The sequence below is a fragment of the Simochromis diagramma genome, unplaced genomic scaffold, assembly GCF_900408965.1.
Source record: "Simochromis diagramma unplaced genomic scaffold, fSimDia1.1 OVJJ01000816.1, whole genome shotgun sequence".
Taxonomy (NCBI): Eukaryota; Metazoa; Chordata; class Actinopteri; order Cichliformes; family Cichlidae; genus Simochromis; species Simochromis diagramma.
Genome location: NW_024386908.1, coordinates 9797980 through 9819024, shown reverse-complemented (window position 1 = coordinate 9819024; position 21045 = coordinate 9797980). Strand labels below are relative to the sequence as shown.

Here is a 21045-nt window from a genome sequence, read left to right as displayed (position 1 = left end):
ACTAGAGTCAGTATTGCTAGACAAAGGCTGCATTTGCCCTGTGATATGTCTGCTTAGATTTGCAGTTAAATTCCCAAGTTTCAACTGGTTACATTTGGGAATTTTCTGCTTTTATCATTATAAATTATTAAAAATTGATCTTTGAATTGGAGGTTGTTGGTAGGATAAAATAAGATATTTAAAATTGCTACCATGGGATTTAAGTTCATTGCCATTTTTCTATATTTACTTAAAACAACAGAACATGCATACAATCGAAATTGAAAAATATGTTTAAAGAAAACAGTTTACTATTGCGTTAGGAGATAGCATTATCACTCTTTTTCATTTCTAACAATTTTAATGGTTTTTGACCAAGTTTTGTATAGATTTATAGAGAAAGTTCAAGAAGTTGAACTATTCATGGTGAAAAATATTGTTAATCAACGTGTTATGTGAAAGAAGAAACACTATTTAAAAATATGTAACAATGTAGATAATATATTTTTCTTGATTATTATTTATTACACCTCATCCGTAAAAGGCTGAAGGGATATTGACGTCACCCCACCTGGTGGCGTAGACAAGCAAGTCTGCGCATGTGATAACTAGAGGAGACATAGGATTTTCAAATTGATACCGAAGGTGTGTCAACTAAAAATCTGGGATGAGTTTGAATCCCAGTGACCTTGACTTCAAGGTCAGAGGTCAAGTTTTCTGAAAACCTTGTGAATGCGATAACTCAAGAGCGAGATGAGAAAAATTGTGTAATTTGTGTATAAAAAGGTAAATGTCCGATGTGCTTTGAATCTTCTACCACAAGTATGGACATTCAGAAAGGCTGTGTATGCAAAGTTTGGAGTTTTCAATCTGCAAACAGTGTAGCTGTGAAAGCACAATGCTTTTTTTTTTTAACCACTTTTCTACCGAGAGTGCATAAAAATTAGTTTTCACTTGGAATATATTGCTTGCTCACCATTATCTTCCATCACATTTTTCACGCCCCCTTCTGTCTCCTCTCAATTCCTTGCTTACCTCTGGATTCCCCCAGAATCTCGAACACCAGGAGAAAGAGGCAGAGGAACCGAGAGAGAGAATATAAGTCTGATATATATTACATGTCTGTTCCAATCTAACATAGCCATTCATCAGAGAGGCTTCCAGTGACAGGCCATCACCAGGCTCCCAGACAGCTCAGCCTGCTGCCTCCGATGCTGCCGCTCATTGGGGCCAGAGCTACCAAATAGCCCCTGAAAACAATATCTATATATTTATTACATTTTCACTCAATACCTGCCTCGCTGTAAAACAATCTCATATTTAACAATCAACTTGCCAATGTTTCTTTTTCTCTTTTATCCCCCCCCCCCATCACATCTGTCTCTATATCTCTCATTTTTAAGTCTTTTTTTTTTTCCCTTTCGAGTGGTGCTTTTTTCCCCTCCATGCTTCAATTTCATCTTTTTCCGAAAAGATTTTTTTTTGTTCTCTTCTTTTTCTTTTTTTTTTTCTTTTCGCCTTGTATATCAATGAAATTGGATTTTTCTACTCTACCATGGAGGACAATCACAGCAGCAATTGCCATCTCATAGCAAAGTTCTACCGCACTGTGAAAGGAAGAAATACAGGAGAAAGAGCATTAAAAAAATGTAATGGCTTCTATCTCTATATCTGTGTCTCTGCCTCTGACTTGCTAGCTTCATCTCTCCCTCTGCCTGTCATTTCCTGCTCTTTCTTTGTACTCTTTCTGCAGGCTGCAGCAAAAACTACTTTTTTCCTGCTGATTGTCAGCAATAGAAATATTAAAATAAAGGTAGTGTTTTTGTTATTATTATAGTTTTGTAGTAAAAAAATGTTTTAAATTTTGGGTGTTTCCGCCCTCCCTCTTCTTCACTATGAAGCCATCTGTGGCTCTGTTATAAAACTGAAAATGGAGTGATCTGGAGGCATGACGGTGCATTTCAGTGTTGTTTATCACCATTTGCTCCTTCAGCTGCGTGACAGGAGTCTTAGGAATTTTACCAGAAGTTTCTTCAAAGAATGAATGAATAGATAAGAATTTACAATAACAAAGTGGTGCATCCTTTTTATGTAGAAAAACAAAACAAAAAACAAAAATAGAGCCATCCATCTGTTGCTTTTCACAGGATGAAATAATTTATGGGTACAGGCTTTGAATTTTTAGCTTCCATTTTGCAGTTTTATTTATTTGTTTTGTTTTATTCATTTATTTTAACTTTTTAATTGGAGAAGTTTCTATTTTTCTGTCCTAATCGGGCGTTAAAATGAAAGGTCAACTCTCTAGATGCATTTTGTTTAGTCATAAGAGACGCTAGCTTGGAGCTAGCCTGTAGTCTTTTGCAGCATAACTAATTTAAAGAATTAAAACCTTTTAAATAGCTGACAGGAACTTAATAAATAGTTTGATGGAGTATTTTTTCCCAAAGTGAAAGTATTTTGAAAGTTGAATTTTAAAGTTAAAACACTTTTATGTGAACTTTTGTAAAGGGTTAGCTCAGGAGAAAGGATAACATTTAGCTGAAACAGGAAAGCTAGCTCTTTGAGTTTTCAAACCTGTAACCAGCAGATTCAAGAAATATGGAACTCAGTCAAAAACAAATGTTCTTGTTACAAAAAAAAGTCAATTTTTTTTCCAGACAAAAGTGCATTACAACTTCATGGTGCGTTTAGAAAGGAGGAAAACTAAATATTTCTATCAAATTTTACCAATTTGTTTGTGAGAGAACAGGAATAGCTCTTGTTGTAATTGTCTCCTTGAGTATTACCAACCAGTATGGCTGTTGAGCCCCATCCAAAAGTTAATGTAGGCCACCCAGATGTAGTCAGATGTTAAAGAAAAATCACTACAGGGAAAGTTGTGACACTGGGAGCTAGTGATGTGCGATACCACTGATTTTCTTTCCGATCCGATACCAAGTAATATTCAGGATTGTATCGACCATACTGATCCGATACCGATACTTTGTACAAAAACTTATTTTATTTATTGTATCTCAAATTATAGCATCATAATGATTACAGGACATCAGATTACTTGTTCTTATCACTTAATAATGCAGGGTTCATCATATAGAAATTAAAAAAAAACTGAAGTTGTGCTATTTGAACACCTTGCCTACCTGCAGCAAAACAACAAAATTGAAAAACCATATCGCAGAATTCATAGCGCGGCCCAGCCAATTCCAGTCTCCAACAATGGCGGCAGCGACTTAGTTTTAATATTACTCTCATTTCTCTTTCTGGGTCGCAAATTTTTTTTAACATATTTTGAGGTGAGAATGTAGCTGTGTAAACTTCAAATATCTGAGCCGATCGACACATCGTTTTCAAAACCCCGCGGTCTTTCGCTACTCGGGTTAAACATGATATATAAGTCACTTTGATAACTTAAAAATGTTATTGTTTGACTTTTTCAGTGTTTTATTTGTTTGTGAGTAAATCGGTTTGGCTGAGATTAAAGTTATTAGATTAGATTAAATTAAATTTAACTTTATTAATCCCTCGGGAGGGTTCCTCGGGGTTTTCACACAGCTGAATAAACGTCAAACAGAAAATGATTAAAGAGAAGTGTGAGACGGTCAAGTGTTTACGTCAGTGCCCGGTTATATTTTAGATAGCAAGGAGCAGAAGGCAGAGTTTCACTCCACTGAGGGAGCTCGTGACGTACTACCCGGCTTTCTTTAGACCGTGAAGGCCGGGTCCTCAGAAGCAGCCTCTGAATTTGGACACCCCCGCTGTTTCCGGGCCGGCCAATAATAACGGTGACATTTAACATATTTTATCCGATAAATAAACCCTGTAAAATGTATTTAACACCCCCCCACAGCCCTTTTGAATGTCTCCCTAGTGTGGCCACAACACCTCACTCTTGGAGCACTTTTTTGCCACATGTATCGCAAACCACGTCTCAGCTGTTTGTGGAGGTAAAATAAGTCCGCACATGACTCCAATTACGCTCAGCCATTGTTGTGAGTGCGCGCGCCAGCGGCTGCGAGACATTTATACAGCCGTATTTCGCACATGACTATGAAAGGCGGAAGAGGAAGTAGTTCCTTTGAATGTAGACAATCCGAATGTTATAGTTTCTTTCCACTGTGTCCCTGTTAATGATAAACTACAAATTTACTCTAAATTACTAAAATATCGATATTGTAATGTGAGAATCGATTCTAGAACATAAATGACTGGTATCGGAAGAATCGATATTTCAGGATTGATCCGCACATCACTACTGGGAGCACAAACAAATATGCAGGCCTCCCAAAAACAGATTGATTCTGCTGTGGCAAAGGCCTCTGACAAAAAACAAAATTGTACTTTATGTGCGGTTTAGCATGTTGATGAAGTAGAGGGGGGGGGGGAAAAAACACTGGATATGCACACATTCCTGCTGTTTTAATTGCGCTGCCCAGTTTAGTGGATATGTTGTGTAGATTTTGTTACCTCTTACCAAACATAGAAGTTAAGAGTTTATTGTGTTTATAACAAAGATGAACATTTGTGTTTATCTGTGCATCCATATCCTATTATATTGCTGTAGCCCTTGAAAGATAATAGTAAAATGCTTAGTCATTTCTATGTAAAAAAAAAAAATCATTTACCAGCCCGCTTGCTCTACTTATGAGTCACACAGCAGAAGTCTAAATTTCTTTAGCTCTGCAGAATCATAATGTTAGCCATGGTGGGGTTTCTTCCCATTTTGTCCCTCCTGCTCAGCAACAGATAAGAGAAAGAAGCCATCAGTACAAGGAGTTATTTGTTTTATTCATTAAGAACTGGAAGCCTTTTCTCTAAATTGACCTAGAGCCTGTGTTGGGGGTGCCGCTTCTATCTTCTCCATATTGTTGCAGTGCATTAGCAGTAATGACTTAATTTGTCTTCGACATCCCCCCCACCAGCATTTTATTTTGCTCCAGATGAGCTAAAAACCTTTTGGAACGCAAATAGAGTAAATGGGATGAAAACAAACAGAAACACTATTTTATTCAAGAGGTTTTAGATATTTGATTTCATGGCGAGGCGATGCACTGCGTCAGGCCTGTGCAGCTATTCTGTTGAGCCAGTGACGAAGCATGCTAAACAGCAGACAGCATTAAAAAAGAAAGATTGTGCTTTGCAGCTCCTAAAATGTTGATCAAGGGAGGAATGTTTTCTTCCAAACTGAGCAGGGCCTCACTTTTGTGGGCTAATGAAAGGTCAGGGCTATTCTCTGAATCAGTTGGGACAACAGCAGGACATCATAATTTGAGACCACTCAGTAATCACACAAATTACACTCCTCTCTACCTGGTTGTGAGCGAGTGACTGAGGTTCTTTTTTCTTTTTTTTTGGATATGTCTGTCAGTGTTTACTAGCTGCCAAGGTACATTTAGACACTTAAGGCAGTGTGTCCACATGTTCCCATGGTGTGTGTTAGTATCTTGTTTGTGTAGGTGTGCGCAGGAGAGCATTCACATTGTTTGTGTGTGTACATGTTTTGAAAGTGTTCCTGCAATCATTGACACACATGGCCTTTTGTACTCTCAGGTGGATTAGTGTGCTGATTAGAACCAGCTCTGCCATTTAGGCAGGTATTATTACCTTATACTTAGTATTCTAGACAGAACCCCAAATCTGGCTCGTTCTGTCTCTCTCTTTTCTCTTCCAGTGGCTCAGTCTCAGCACCCAGGAGAAGTCTTATTTCTGCCTCTTTAGCAGCCCCCAAAATCTCTTTTTAGGCTTTTTATCTGTGAATAAGCTTCTGTTTTAAATCCTTTTCCGTAGCTCTTGACAGTTCCTTTGTCTAAACCGAAAACCACTTGATTCAAGGCCAAGAGGGCGCCGATACAGCATGAGCTTACAAGTTAACTCTTGGCAATTTGGCCATACTCTTTACTGTGCTTTACATACAAAGTAATGTCTGCCCGAGGGACAGCTAGTGTGGGTCGTTTATGTTGTTTTGCATTTTGATCTCAATCAGAAGTATGAGAAAGCATGCATACACAGAGCAGTTTGCAGTGTAAAAGAAAATAAATGTGATGTGCTTTTAATTGATGTGTGTAACTGTACTGAATGTGAAAAGGGAAGTGCTCTAAATCTACTGCAGTTCATCTAAATGAAGAGAACTTAAATTGGTATCAGACCTTTTGTCAGTGTTGTCATGTCTCATCTTCTTTTAGCTCTACAACACATGACTATTGATCTTTTCAGCACCACAGTTCATTCCTATTGATCTCTTCTGAAATATGATGAATGTCTTCCCTGCTTGGGGATGAAGTTAGAGCAGATGGCACCAAGAGGCTTAAATTTGTCACATTTATGTTTATGCAAGATGATTGAAGGGTTTGGTAAATGTAATGGTGATTGGTTAGCTGTTCACTTAGGCGCTTTTGCACAAATCTGCGGCACACATACGATTTTTTTCCTCTGAAGGATTATTTTTGCACGCCATTTGCTAAGGATGATAGGTTATTACAGTTTGAGAGACTTTTATGGCAGTGCTGCATCTTAGAGCATGTGTGTAGATTGTTCAGCTAAACATGAACCCAATAGTTAATGGCAAAAAATGTCAAATCTGTGGAAGGTAATCATTTTGTGAATGACAGTTTTATAATGAAAGTATTCGTGCAAGTATTACTATTTTTGTTCACATGGAGTCCTTCACAGAAAGACATTTATATCGGTTGACATTACCCTCAATCAAGCCTCACACAACACAAGCTATCTGTCACACTTTACAGCCTCTCACAATTTGATTATAAATGTGCATAGCAGCCACTGAGGGCTGACAAGACAGATCTTCCTGGGTTGTATAAATGGTCTAGTAGCTAGGTTATATGGCTGTGTTTGAGGAGGTAATTTAGGTTGAGTGGTCCTGCTATGGGTTCATTTGCTATGGGTCACCGGGGGATTACGACCACTGGTCTGTACATTGTTGACAAGCGACCCCGTGGCCTTACAGGATTGCTTTCTGTTATTACAGCACTCTTAACTGTCAGGATAAGCACAAACACACATTCACTGAAGCACCCATATTTTGCGTGTGCAGGAAAAGCGCACCTCAAAATAAAAATGTTTGTCTTTGCAGGCTTCAATACTGCAAATGTGTACTGGTTACTAAATGTTACTGATTGTAAAGTTAGCATTTATGTTGTGGACACTAAAACCAAACGGTGATCTTAAAATGAATCTCCATTAGGGTTTAATGAAGTCTGAGACATGAGGCCAGAGCTGTGTGGACCAGATCTGTAAAGAAAAATTACTCGATTCATATGTTTCCTTTTGCCTAATTACCCTTATCCAATTATTTTAATAAAGTGCTAAGAATCACATTTTAATGTATTCCTCCTGCTCACTGACTTTCTCCTCTGTCTCTGCAGAGTTCTCAGTTCTACAAGGTCACCACGGAGAATTTCCACAAAGCTGCAGACCAAGTGAATGCCAAATTCAGGTAAGTGCAGACACGGACAGTCTAAGGTAGATAAATAACTGAAAACAAAACACAACTAATAATTGTGAAAAGATTCTCTATAAAAAATTTGATATGATAACACTACAAGCAGAGCCTTCTTTTTGCAGTTGTCTAAGGGAATAAAAAGCTAACAGCAAAACAAGGTGTCAGAGAAGTCATTAACAACTGCCTGTCTTTGTCATGTCTTCCTCCCCTAACCCCAACCAATCACGACAGATGGCACCCCTCCCTAAGCCTAGTTCTGCTGGAGGTTTCTTCCTGTTAAAAGGGAGTTTTTTCTTTCCACTGTTGCCAAAGTGCTTGCTCATAGTGGGTAATATGTTTATTGGGGTTTTCTCTTTATTATTGTAGGGTTTTTACCTTACAATATAAAGTACCTAGAGGCAACTGCTGTTGTGATTTAGGTCTGTAAAAGTAAAATAAAATTGAATTGAACTAAATTGAACTGCAAGTTATGGGGAACTGTGGAAGTGAAGACAGGAAGGGAAGGAGTGAGAAAACCTTCTGATAAAGCTGCTGAGTAGAAAGGCAAAGGAAAACTCTCCTGTAACTGCAGAGGGAGCTTTAACTACATGAGTGATGCTGCGCGTTTTCACTTTTCCCCAAACGAGTCTATATGAGGAACAGTCTGGAAAAATGATCAACATCCTCATCAGAAAACTGTCTGAAATATGCAAAGCAACACCTGGATAAGTCAGATTCAGTTGGATAGATGATAGTTCAGTTTAAGTCACTAGTCTGTTTGAAAATAAAGGAAATGTATTTGTTTCTAAGAAGCTTGAAGTATTTGCACAGGTAAAAGTAAAATAACAGAAAGAAGCAGTGCAGTGCATTCAATTTTAAGGAAAGGTTGTTTCTTTTATTATCTCTTTGCTGAAGGTGTTGTGTTTATTTATTTCCATGCAAAATATGTTATTTGCCTAAAATTGCCCACAACTCTTGCACGTAACTATAAATCTCATACCAGCGGAGGGTTTTTTCCCACATTTTAATGATGCCTTTTAATAAATTCTGTTGCTGTATGTGATAGGTATTTATTTGATGGTCTTTGTAGACTTTGTGCTATCAAAACTGATATATTCAGTGACGATTAGAGGTCCACATGGACCAGTGAATATGCAATTGAATTATTCTACCCATTTCCTAACCCACATCTTTCAATCAGAACAATATTAGCTTGCCCTATTAGCTGAGGCCGATGTAGTTCACTGATACGCCTGATCATGTGCTGGTGATAGTCAGTAGGATTTGCTCGCTCGACATTCCAGTGTCCTCATTTATTTCATGTCTTCTTTTACAAAATACTTTGGACTAGCTTAGTTTATTGCACGTCTTTTTATCCTAAATACAATGCAGAGTGCAAACAAGGAGCATGTGTGTGATCCTTATGCTTAACCTTAATGAGCGATAGAACAGCCACACCTAAAGTGACTGAGGAGGCAATATTAAACATCCAAGCTGTCATGGATGAACAAATTCAGCACGTATATGTAACTCAAGAAGATGCAGAATCCTTCCCGTCCGTGATCCATCTGTCTTCTTAATAACAGGCTATTATCCTCCATAGTAATGTTGTGAAAGTGGTTGAGGAGCCTGTAGGAGGTGGGGCAAGAATGGGCCCTGGCTCTAGGCTCACCTCTAGGGAGGCTTGGCTGATTGTGTTAGCTTGTCATTAGCCTGCGCTAACACTGGGATCATTGTCTCCCTCTGAAATGCTGGAAACTGATTAGCCTAGCCCACCAGGGGTTTAGCGCTAGACTCGTGGAAGCTGGAGCTGAGACTTCCCAAATCACATTAAAGAAAAAAAAAAATACAGTGGAATAACATTAGTGCAAAATGGCAGTGCTAACTGCAAGCGAATGCTGGGCTAATGTGCGGGTAGTCATGTGGCACGGGTCTTTGCACGGAAGACACTGATTGGTGGATTTGATTATAGGAGGTGCATTAGCAGGGTTGTGACTGGATTTCAATAGTGGATAGTCAGAGTGTGTGTGTGTGTGTGTGTGTTAATGAAATGGCGGGAAGGTCTGGTGTTACAAGACAGGAGCAGGGATGCATTGAGGAGATCGGAGCAGAGGTTTAATTGGATTTAACAGGGAGTGTTTGGCCCATCCTTGTTTATGTGTGTAAGTTCATGCATCACTGTGTATGTTTGTATGGTCTCATATGATGAACAGCTTCTGTGAGCACAATGTGTGTCTTTCCTCAAAGCTTATGACAGACCCTGCAGAGATAAGATGCTATCTGTAGCCTCTATTGAGTAATAAAAGAAAATATTTTTTGTCTCACTGAGGCTTTTGATTTCCTCGGAGCTGAAAATGCCCCCTTGAGATAAAGAAAAAAAAAATAGAGCCAGCGCCTTATCCATACTTGGTAGAATTATCATTTGATATGTTAATATGGGATTGTATGAAGTGTGGGAGATGACATCTTTCTTAGAATGTCTTTATTTCCCCACTTTAGCTCATGTCAGTGCCACTGAGTATTAGGTCTTTTATTAGACTGCAATTTATATTAATAGAAGAGACTTGTGAAACCAGATGTTGATGACTGCCAAGGGTTATAACAGCTTAATGCATGTCTTTGGAAGAATTAATTATGACCATGTCTGGTTGGAGTTTACTTATTGCTTTGTGACACTGGGATTGGAACAAGACAGCTAAATCAGGTTTCAATTGTGGATGGGATTTGAGGGAGGGTGGGTGTTTCAGGCCACAGCTAGCAGCATCTGTCCATATGCAGATTATTTGGGTTTACTTTAATAGGTGGGAAATAATTACTTTGGTTTGAGGCTAGATTGGTAGTACAGGTGATTTCCATTTGTCCATGATCAGATATTCTTGGCAGCAACAAAAAAAGAAAAAAAGATTGAATTCAATTACACTGAGATGAAAATTTCATTCCCGTGTTTCCTTTTTAAATGTGCGCCAGAGTACAGATGTTCCATTCATTGCAGTGGCACACCGTGGTCATTTTCCTTGGCGAGGTTGAAAGAAATAAATTAAAGTGTGAGAGGTAGGCATTCGGGGTAGGGAATGGTGTGTGTGCGTGCAAATATGAAGCTGTGTTTATGTGTGCTTGTTTTTGTGTATGTGTACGGTACAGCTGTTCCCCGCCGTTCTCCCGCAGAATTCCCGCCAGAGAATTCTCTGAATGATGGAGCTCTCCCAACCGGAACGCTACTGCATCACTCTGACCTCATTACATCCACACACATACAATCACACACGCACATATCTGTATATAGAACGATATGGGTATATCTGCAGTTGGCAAAAAAGGGCTTTGGAATTAAACTAAAGTTTTTACTCGTAAATATGAACTCATAACAAATATTCTTACATAAAAAGGAAGTTTACTGCCAACTTGGAGTCAGAAGCTCCAGTCAAGGAGCACACTAAAGAGGTGCCACTCCCTATAAATAAAGACAATTAAGACGAGGAGCCTTATTACTGACAAACTCACCTCTTCTTAAAAATGATTGGTTTTAGAATCTGCACAGGATCCTAGAGGAAACCTTATGAAGATGCACACAGCTAGAAAGGCTGCAGAAGCATCTGTGAGTGTTCACCAATCCACAATAGACCAATTTGGAGTGGATGTCACTGCAGTCTCGTAGGCAGCTACAGGAAACATCTGATTGATGATATTGCTGCTAGAGATTCTACGCGTTATTAATTTCGAGAATTAAATTGGTTTCCCCAAAGAAACAGTAACTTGAGTTTTATGTGTTTTGTTTTTTTTTGTCAGATTGCGTTTGTTAAGAATATTTGTGTCTTATAAAAGGATCAGACCATATCTCCTTTTAATAAATCAGATCAGACATCCTGGTAATTCCAAAGGGTATGCCAGCTTTTCTTTTCTTTTCTTTTTTCCTTTTATTTTTTACAGTTGTATTTTCTGTCAGACTTTGTCACATTATTTTGCACATAAAAGCAGAGCAATACTCATGCACTTCTACATCACTTAAGATTTTTTTCCCCCCAAACATGAAAAATATTGTCTGAGGCGAGTATGATCAAATACAGCTAAAACAGCAAATTGGCCCCTGCAGTGTCTGAAATCATACATGAATCATAAGCTGCAGGGGATCAACACCTCTTCTGAATTAATGCAAAAGTGCATAACACACAACAAGACAAATAATGTAATCACACAGCATTTTAGAGACAAACATGTACGCGTAGGATCGAAGCTTTTATTCGCTTTCTCCTTGACACTGACTCCAGATAAGAGTTCCCAGTTGCCTGTAAAAAAGGAGGCTATCTTTCTGTGCTTCTGATTTATATGCTGCCACATTCGCCACCAGTTGTTTATCAAAGTCCGATGCATTATCTGACTGTCCAGCTCTGAATGTGTGACCTTTACTGTGCTACATGTATGTGAGGGTTTCTGTATGTGAGGATTAATGCGTCTGAAACTGCTCACATTACATACGCGTGCATGGGGGACATCTGACCGGTAGTGGGTGAGCACGTGCGTGCTCTGTGTTTGTTGGCTAAAGCAATCCAGCGGAGGCTTTAGTTTGAAATGTAAGATGACAGGCATTGAGAAAAATGTTAGATGTGTGATGAAAGAACGATGGCGTGGCCCTAAGCCTCCTGTCAGAGCTAACCTTTGGCGGGGCTTTGAACTGCTTTGTTGAAGCTGGTCACTCTGTGTTTGTCCAGGGTCCCTGCGGAATTGAGATGGGACCGGGGTATCTCCGAATGGTGAATAGTTGATCTGACATGGCTGTGTGTACTATAAGGAACTGAGACCGCTGTTACTAATCTTCTCCATCCCCTGCCTGAAATCTCTAAATCTTGGACTCATAGTTTTGGGTCTTGATGGTGGCATTTGTCAAAGATCAGAGAATGAAATATATTTCCACACATTTTTTTTTTTTGGTTCATAACTGAACGTATGCGTGTCTATGCCTGGGATGTTTGTTTTTCCCCATATAATTGTATTCTTCCACTTCACTGTCACTCCTCTCTTCCCTAAGGCTACACGCTCGCTCCCTTTGTCTTTTGTTTACTTTTTTAGTTCTTTTGAATAAACCTTCTTTTTCTTTTCTCTTTTTAAATTTAATCCAGTCGACAATAACAGCAGCTGCTGTCCTCACTTCGTCTTTCCACACACGCAAAAAGGTGGAATGAGGAGGAGTGAAGTAAAACTTGTTGAATACAAATGACTCGCTGTTTTCCTGCACAACACCCGGTGTACTGTACTGCCTCGGTCAAGAAGACCAGATATGACAGCCCATCTTCTCCTCCGGGTAATGAGTGGGAACGTCGAACCCACTTATCCCTCTTTCAGCAACGTTTTACAAATGAGGACTGTTTCTCATCAGTGAAAAACGGTCCTCATTTAATTTGTGTTTTGCCTAGATTTAAAACTTATATGATTTTCTCTTGTAACAGTAGTTGCGGACACAAAACCGAGAAGTTCCATGCAACCTAATGCAATCCAATAAAACAGTCCTGCAACAAGCCATTGCAGGACTATTGCGTTGTGCCTTTTCTTTATCTAACCAAACAGAAGAAATCCAGGGGGTTCCCTAAAAATTCACCCTGCTGCTTCAAAATGTAAATAAGGCGCAGAGCCAGGTAGAGGCTTTCCATTTTCTCTGCAGTGCTTTTTTTTTGTTTAAGGAAATAATACTGATGTCCCAGAATTAATTAAGCAATAATTTATGGATATTTAATTGTGCCAAGCAGCACATTTAATTACTGAAAATGACAGGAATTAATTTAGCTGACAAATAATTTCAAAGTGCTTTGGCTGTAGTCATAGATGTGGTTTTTTTTTGTTTTTTTTTCCCTGTAAAGTAGTCTGTGAGGTAAGGGAGTTTTGACCCCTCTGTCAGGTAAGGGTGAACTACCATTCTGTAGCTAGGCAACCCGGGCGCAAGGACAAGATGGTGGTCAGCTGAGGAGACAGAAGTCAATAACTGCTTTAAAAGCTCTTCTTTGGGCCTTAAGAGCTTCGCTTTGCTAGCTGTAAAAAGCACATACAATTTAAAAGACCTGTGTGGGCGCAGGAATGGAGAGACGATGCACATACACACTTTTTAGTAGCTTATTTAGTGACTGTGCTGTACTGAAAGTGGTTGGCAAACCCACTCAATACTTTCATTGCCTTTCAGTGTATTTTCATGTATTTTAAGACATATAGACTTTAATGAAGGAAAAGAAATGAACTGATGTACAGCATTTATATTATTATGTAATTTATTTTATTTAATCTTGTTTCTTTTTAACATTTTAATATATGTATGTGTGTGTAACACACATTTTTCTGCTAGTCTCCTTCTAAAAGTGTGTCTTAAGAAGGTCAGAAAGGTTACACATGCCCTGTCTTCTTTCTCTGACCCACTCATCCTTCTCTGCCTCCCACTTAATGTAGGAACAGTGTTTTCTGTCTTCATTTAAATCTGTTTTACTTTCACCCTCTTCGTTATTGTCTGCCTCCCTCACTCTCCAGTCTGTTATCCCTCACAGTTTTCTTGAATCTGCCTCAGTCTGTGTCCTTTCCTCTCTCTACTCATTCAATCTCTCATCCATGCTGATGGATTTCACTGCAGGGGGTCACTCAGGTCCGCTTTTAAAAAGCAGCAAGAGTGAAATGCGTGTCATTTTTCTCCTTAACTGGATCATTTGTATTTATTTACTCCTCTTATTACTGACGCCTGCCTTAACTAGAGAGAACATGAGGGCTTTTTAAGGGGGAACCGGCGTCCACCCTTTAACCCTATTAACCCCTGAGCGGATCCAAATTATGATAAATAGACAATGTGGTGATTGGGATTTCAGTCTGGTGGCAGCCGAGAGTAATCCATACTGTCGATGTTTATAACAAAAAAAAATGGGTTAGACACGACGTAAGATGATTTCTGGCAACATGTAAAACTTAACGAAATTAGGCCATCAAAGACTTCTTCCTATTTATGGTCAAGGACTTTTTAATGATAACAGATTGTGTTTCAGGAGTTAAATGGAGGAAAAAAATCCTTTACACTTGAAGGATATGGATTCCTCAGAATCAACAGTGGCAACTTGTTTGCAAAAGTGTTTTTTAGTCATTAATATTATTATTATTATTATTATTATTGAAACTCTGCTAAATGTCTTTCAGCATTACTGTATGTCTTTGTGGAAAAAGTCTCAGGTAATCATCAGTCCCAAAGCGTCAGAACTGTAATTTGTAGAAAATGGGAGACTCAACAAAGGTCTCCAGTCACACTTGAACTGTGGCTGTTACAGTTCACGGTATTTTAACCCCCAAATCAGTGGAGTGCGCCGAGTTGTTATCTTTTTTTAAAAAATACACATTTATTGTTCATAAACTAACCGATTTTAAACAGATATTGCCAGTTTCACAGTGGTTTTTTTATTCAGGCTAAGATGTTGGAAGCTACTGTTTGATTATAAAGAGCAGTGATTCAAAGCCAGAGGTACAAATATCCTAAGGGGTGAGTGAAAAGATTATCACAACGAATCTAAAAATTGACAGTTTAATTAGAAAAAAAAGTTGGCGCGAACAGGCTTGGGCTGAAAAGTTAATGAAAAGCAGTAGTTGATAAGTAAGACATGAATGATAAAAAAGTAGAGCCTGACAGATATAGGATTTTTAAGGCTGATAATGATGGTGATTAAAAAAAATCTGATATATCAACCGATAGGTTGACACACATGAAATGTAAATGGATTTCCCTAACTTTTGTTATATGTAGTTGTTTATTTATTCATTTATGCTGTCAAGCGGAGGGTAAATGTTGCGTTCCAACCATGTGTTTTGAACGGGGAAGAGTGCCCCCTGGTGGAAAATACTGCAACATCAACACTCATAACATGGTTGAAGGGTGTTTTTCCCCATTTCTTCTTTGCTTTTTTTTTTTTTTTTTTTTTAAAAGAAATTGCAACAGCTGCGGTAAATGCTGATACCAATGTATCGGCAAATAGCTAATATTGGCCAACATGTCAGCCAGGCTCCATAAAAAATTAATAAATAAAACATAACAACAAAACAAAACGTATTGCTTACAGTGGTGAATTATTAGCTCATTCCAAGCTGACCAAGCAGTTTAATTTGATGAAGTATTATAAGAGTATCCGTGTTTGTATAATTGAGTATTGAATAATTTGAACACAAGAGGTTATGCTGATGACTTGAGTCCACGTGACATCTTTTGGGGGGGGGTGCCACTTGACAAACCTCTTCTGTACTCTGAGAAAGAGATTCTGCAATTACTTTTTTCTGCCACTGACTGATTAGTACAAGTGTGCTTCACTACTTTCTGTTCCTTTCTGCCCGGTTTCAGCTATTATCATTACTCAGCTAGTGGTGCATTGCCTTTTGTCCACTGTCAGTCTAAATTTAGCATGTTATAGGGAGAAAGTAGTGCTCTTATTGCTGTTAAAGAGGAAACTTCCACAGCAGTCTTCTCTTGTGATTTCGTGCAAGCAGTATTTTCTATTAGCAAACGACCACTGCTATCAACAGGAGTTAAAAGGAATCTCTTTCAGCCCTGCCTTCACCGTCCATCTGCATCCACGCATATCCCTTTGAGCTGCTTTTCTAGTTTTTCTTCAAACTTGTAATGTTTCTGAAATTATGACAGATGACTGTACCTGTTTGCACATGTATCACACACCTTGTTCGGCTATTGAAGCATGCTGCGTTGGTAACTGAGATCTATGAATGTCATTTTGTTGCATGGCTCTGCGACGTTACAACAGATGGTAGTCATGGTCAATATATGTTAGTTTGAAAAATGGACCGATTCTGTTCCTCGTACTCTCTATTGGCTTTACACATGCATATTGTATGAAAATCCAGACATCGATCTCCATACATCCCCCAGCTTCCAGTCAATATGTTCTTTGCAGAATGTAGACTCAGCCGTAAATCCATCAGAATATGCCCCCTCCATGCAAATGTGCTGACTTGGGTAGTGCGAGGCGTGAAAGATGGGATTATAATAAAATGATACACACCTTAAAGAGGGAGACGGACAGTGAGAGTGGGCATGTGATGTGTTCTGCTTTGTTACATGTTAAGTGGAACACATCGAGTCTCTCATATTATTTCAGCATTTCAGTATTTTTTTTTTCTTCTCTCCTAAGGTGTTACTTTACATATGTATATGAGGAGATGGCTCTTCTTTCCTTGAACTACCATTATTTCTCTGTAAATACTATTTGCGTTTTGTTTCTGTCCAGTGTCACACAGCTAGGAAATTGTAATATAACAATCCAAGCTGGCTTCATTCTTTGTTTCACTCTTGCTTCTATCACTGGATCAAGGCAATAGGGACTTGGATTATGTGTGTGTGTGTATGTATGTTGGGGGCAGGGCTGAATAAGGAGTTGTTATAGAGACCTTTAGTGCTACTGATGCCTTGAGTCAAGACCCCTATATGACTGTTTAGATTTACTGTCTCTGGAGCACAGGAGTGCAGACGTACAATCACAAACAGAGTGCAAATAATAGCCATCTGCATTTGGCTACATATCCCATAGAGACCTGGAGACTGAGGAGGAGAATAAAGGAGAGAGTCATAAAAGGAAGATATAGATGAAAATATAGTGAAAACGGAAGAACGAGGGAGAGTAAAAGACTTTGGGACATTTATTGGCAGTCTAGTTTTGTATCTGTTGATATTTAAGCATGCATTAAGCGTAGTTATTCGTGGTGAGAGATGATCAAATGGTAGTACACTAGGTTAACTATGAAGGCTAATAAACCTAGATCAGTGGATACCAAATGGTACATGTCCCTGTATACCCTGAGAGTTTATGTTACTATAGGGTATTTTTGCTAAACACGTGCTAAAAAATTATGAGTTAATTTACGGTGTCATTTCTTCTCCATACAAATTATATTACCTAAAAAAAAAAAAACCTTTAAAAAAACTTACCAATGAAATTGCTGTCTGTTTGGCCAGTTGCCTGATTGATAGCAAAGGTATTAATAAAATTTATGAAAAATAAATAATAATAATGGATTGCATTTATATAGCGCTTTTGGAAACCCTCAAAGCGCTTTTACAATTCCACTATTCATTCACTCTCACATTCACACACTGGTGGAGGCAAGCTATAGTTGTAGCCACAGCTGCCCTGGGGCAGACTGACAGAAGCGAGGCTTCCATATCGCGCCATCGGCCCTTCTGACCATCACCAGTAGGCGGCAGGTGAAGTGTCTTGCCCAAGGACACAACGACCAGAACTGTCCGAGCCGGGGCTCGAACCGGCAACCTTCTGATTACAAGACGAACTGCCAACTCTTGAGCCACGATCCCCCTCACCACAACTAAACATAAGCACAGACAATCCCCCATCTAAAGAGAAAAAACTGCCAGTACACAGCATTGCAAGTTACCGGTCTTTTGGTTTCAGATGGACTAGGAGGCATCAACAGCTCTCAAACTGAGTGAGTCAGTATGAAGAAGCTGGCTTATGCTAACACTGTGCTGAGCTAAAGAGGCACTAAGGATGAAACTGAACATCCAATCTGAGGGAAACTTGGTTGACCTTAAAAAGGCACTGGATCTTAAGTAGCAGCAGGTATTTTGGTTTGAAAAGTTTGAAAACCAGATAGGCTCACAAGATTAATCTAGAGGGTATGTGTGCCTGAACATTACTGTTGGCTGCCCCTCCCCAGGATCTAGACACACATAGAAATCAAACATTCAGATCCTTGCTTTCTATCTCTTTGCTTCAATTGCTTTTCGTTGGCTGCTTTCTTCTTCTGATGTGTATCTGGCTGCAGCTACATGTGGCACTGACATAGAAAAGTTGCTATCAGCACTATGCACTTGTTGCTGAAAATTTGTTCCAGCTATATGAAAGAAACAATAAATATATGTGATAAAATGTCTCACGTAGAGTAAAGTTAATACAGATGGTTCTTTTCTAAAGGATAATAACAAAAGCAGAAATTGCTTTTTTAATATACCTTAAACAAGAAAGAAAAGTTTGGATACTAGATGCAGACAGTGAGCTTTAACATTTTTTGCCCATTAAAACTTTGAAACTTTAGCACCAACATTTGCTCTAAGTTTTGCTTTTCTTCTGTGAAATTCTTTTCATGTTTCACAAATATAAGGGGTCAGAGGTAGAAATAAGAAAAGTTGGGAAATTACTGGCCAAAATAACCAACACCGAGTCCTCTGAAGTGATCAAAATGATTCACAGCATGTTAACCAAAACAGAAATTATACATTCAGAGCAAACCAGCAATGAAAAAAATACCCACATGCCTCTGGCCTTCAGCCCTTTTTTCATTTCCATTCTACCATTTTAAAACAATTAATAAATGGTTTGCTTTGGGTATTTGATACAGTGTCCTTATTTACAAATGCCTTGCTCCTCAGGTTACACAGGAACTGGATGATTCATAGTTGTTTTTCGCTATTTTTTTTAATAATACCCTGAGATTTCCACAGTGGAGGAATTTACTTTACAGCATTTGACTCCTGATACTTTGAACTATCTGCTCATGACTTCAACATGCCGAACCTAATGTTTGGCTTGATTTGTAGGGTATTTGATGCGGTTATTTAGTTAGGGATTTTGTTGCCAGTTGTATTTAAATACAAGCTGCAAATCAGCTCGCCTGTGACTGTGTATGAAAACTTGTGTATTTCCACAACAAGGCAGAAAATAATTTGATAATGTGAGGACATTAACTGAGAAATAGAAGGCTTCTCTTTTCTGTTAGGTTCTCAAAATCTTATAGTGAGAGAGAGAGAGTAGTTCTACACGACTACTGTGAAAAATACAGGAATTACTTGGGGTCTTGATTTTATACAATTTTGAAACCTATATTCATTTTATTCCTCATAAACACAAACCAAAAACTTATAAAGCCCTTTTCTTCAAATTCATTAGAATGAACCCCCCCACACAATATAAGCATTCACACACTTTACTCAGTATTTAAGCACCTTTGATAGTGATCACAGCTTTGAGTCTATCTGGAAATGATACAAAAAGCGTTGCATGCCTGGATTTGGAGATAATCTTCCATTCTTCTCTGCACATCCTCTCAAGCTTTGCGATGCTGGATGTAGACTGTGGATGGACAGCCAAGTTCGGTGCTCTCCGGGGATATTGAATGGGTTCAAGTCAGGGATCTAATTGGGCCAAGTGGATTTGTGCACAGGGTCATTGTCCTGTTAGAAGGTGAACCTTTGACCCAGTCTGAGGTCCTAGGCACTCCTAAGCTGATTCTCATTAGGTTTATTTTTATACTTTCCCTTCTTCAGCTTTTTTTCAAGCCTGATCGGTCTCTAATTCTGAAAAACACCCCCACACCATGACACAAGTGCATTTATGGTTTGATTTGGGATTGTATCATTCAGGTGATTAGCAGTGCCGCTTTTCCACCAGATTTGACACTTTGATTTGAGGCTACCAGTTCTCTCGCTGTTTAATCAAATCATGACTCTGAGATTTTTTTTAGGCGCTTTTCCTACAATCCAGCAGGCCTACATCTGTCTTTCATTAAGCAGAGGCTTCTGACTTGCTACGCTGCCATAAAGCCCAGATTGGCGAAGTTCTCCAGTGATGGTTATGCTCTTGGAAGTTCCTTGTAGTCCCATCTTCCCAGCTAATCACTGGAGTTCAGCCAGAGTGACACTTCTTGATAGGTTCTTAATGATCTCTCTTAAGAAGGACCCAACTCAAGACATTCCTTTGAGGAATTAAGGAGTAGGACTGCTCTTGGGAACCTTTTCTAGGATCTGTTTTTTTAGGCAAATCTGTCTTTGAGAGCTGCAGGCATTTCCTTCAATCCTGTAGCTTAGATCACGCCTTTCAATTATAACCACTTTCTACAAGATGTAGAAATATCTTGAAGATGATCACGGAAAATGGGAGGAACCTAAGCTATAGTTCAAGTCTCATAATAAATAGTCTGAGTGCTTTCAAAGTGATATTTTATCTTATCAGTTTTGGTTAAATTTCCTCATTAAGAATACTGAATGCATATTTATGAGGGGGAAAATGAATTTAATGGTTATTAGTGTAAGACTGACCCCGTATGAAAAATACAAAGTGGTCTGAATATTTTCTTGTTGCACTGTTTCATACATAGGTCTCACACATACAAAGAAAGAGTGGCCTTATAATGGTTCTGGCTGTTTTTCCATCTGCTCACCTTGCTGCATAGCACTACAGCAGTTATATATTACCAAATGACATGAGGGCATTTAATGTAAAATTGAAGAGGAGGGAGGAACGGCTTTAGTGTCCCCTTATAGGCTCTGTGTGGTTAGCAGCAGGAACTTAATGTTAATCTTAATGATAGATGATAGAGGATGCAGCGTGCCGCCACAGAGTGTGTGTGACAGTGTTATTGTCTCTATGATTAACTCAACCACTGTCTCAGTCCCTTCCTCTCAGAGAGAATCAGAGAGCAAGCAAAATAGACGTACCACTGTTTAGTTTCTCATCAAGCTCTTCTGCTATATCCTCCCTCCTTTCCTCTGCTGTCCTTTCTCTCTCTCTCTCAGAGGCCATTACTGGTGATAAACACTGTGGTTTGTATCAGCAGGATGCACCTGGCATTAAAGCGAATGCTTAAGAAAGTAATTAGTGGGTGTA

The 21045-nt window shown here is 38.9% G+C and overlaps 1 protein-coding gene across 2 annotated transcripts in view; it reads left to right on the top strand.

Moving 5' to 3' along the window:
• Window positions 1-21045, top strand: part of chchd3a (coiled-coil-helix-coiled-coil-helix domain containing 3a) — an 80641-nt gene that overhangs the window by 51048 nt on the left and 8548 nt on the right. For both annotated transcript variants that reach the window (XM_040035470.1, XM_040035471.1), the window contains one exon: window positions 7359-7429. In XM_040035470.1, the coding sequence (XP_039891404.1) occupies window positions 7359-7429 (71 nt within the window). The remainder of the gene's footprint in view (window positions 1-7358; window positions 7430-21045) is intronic.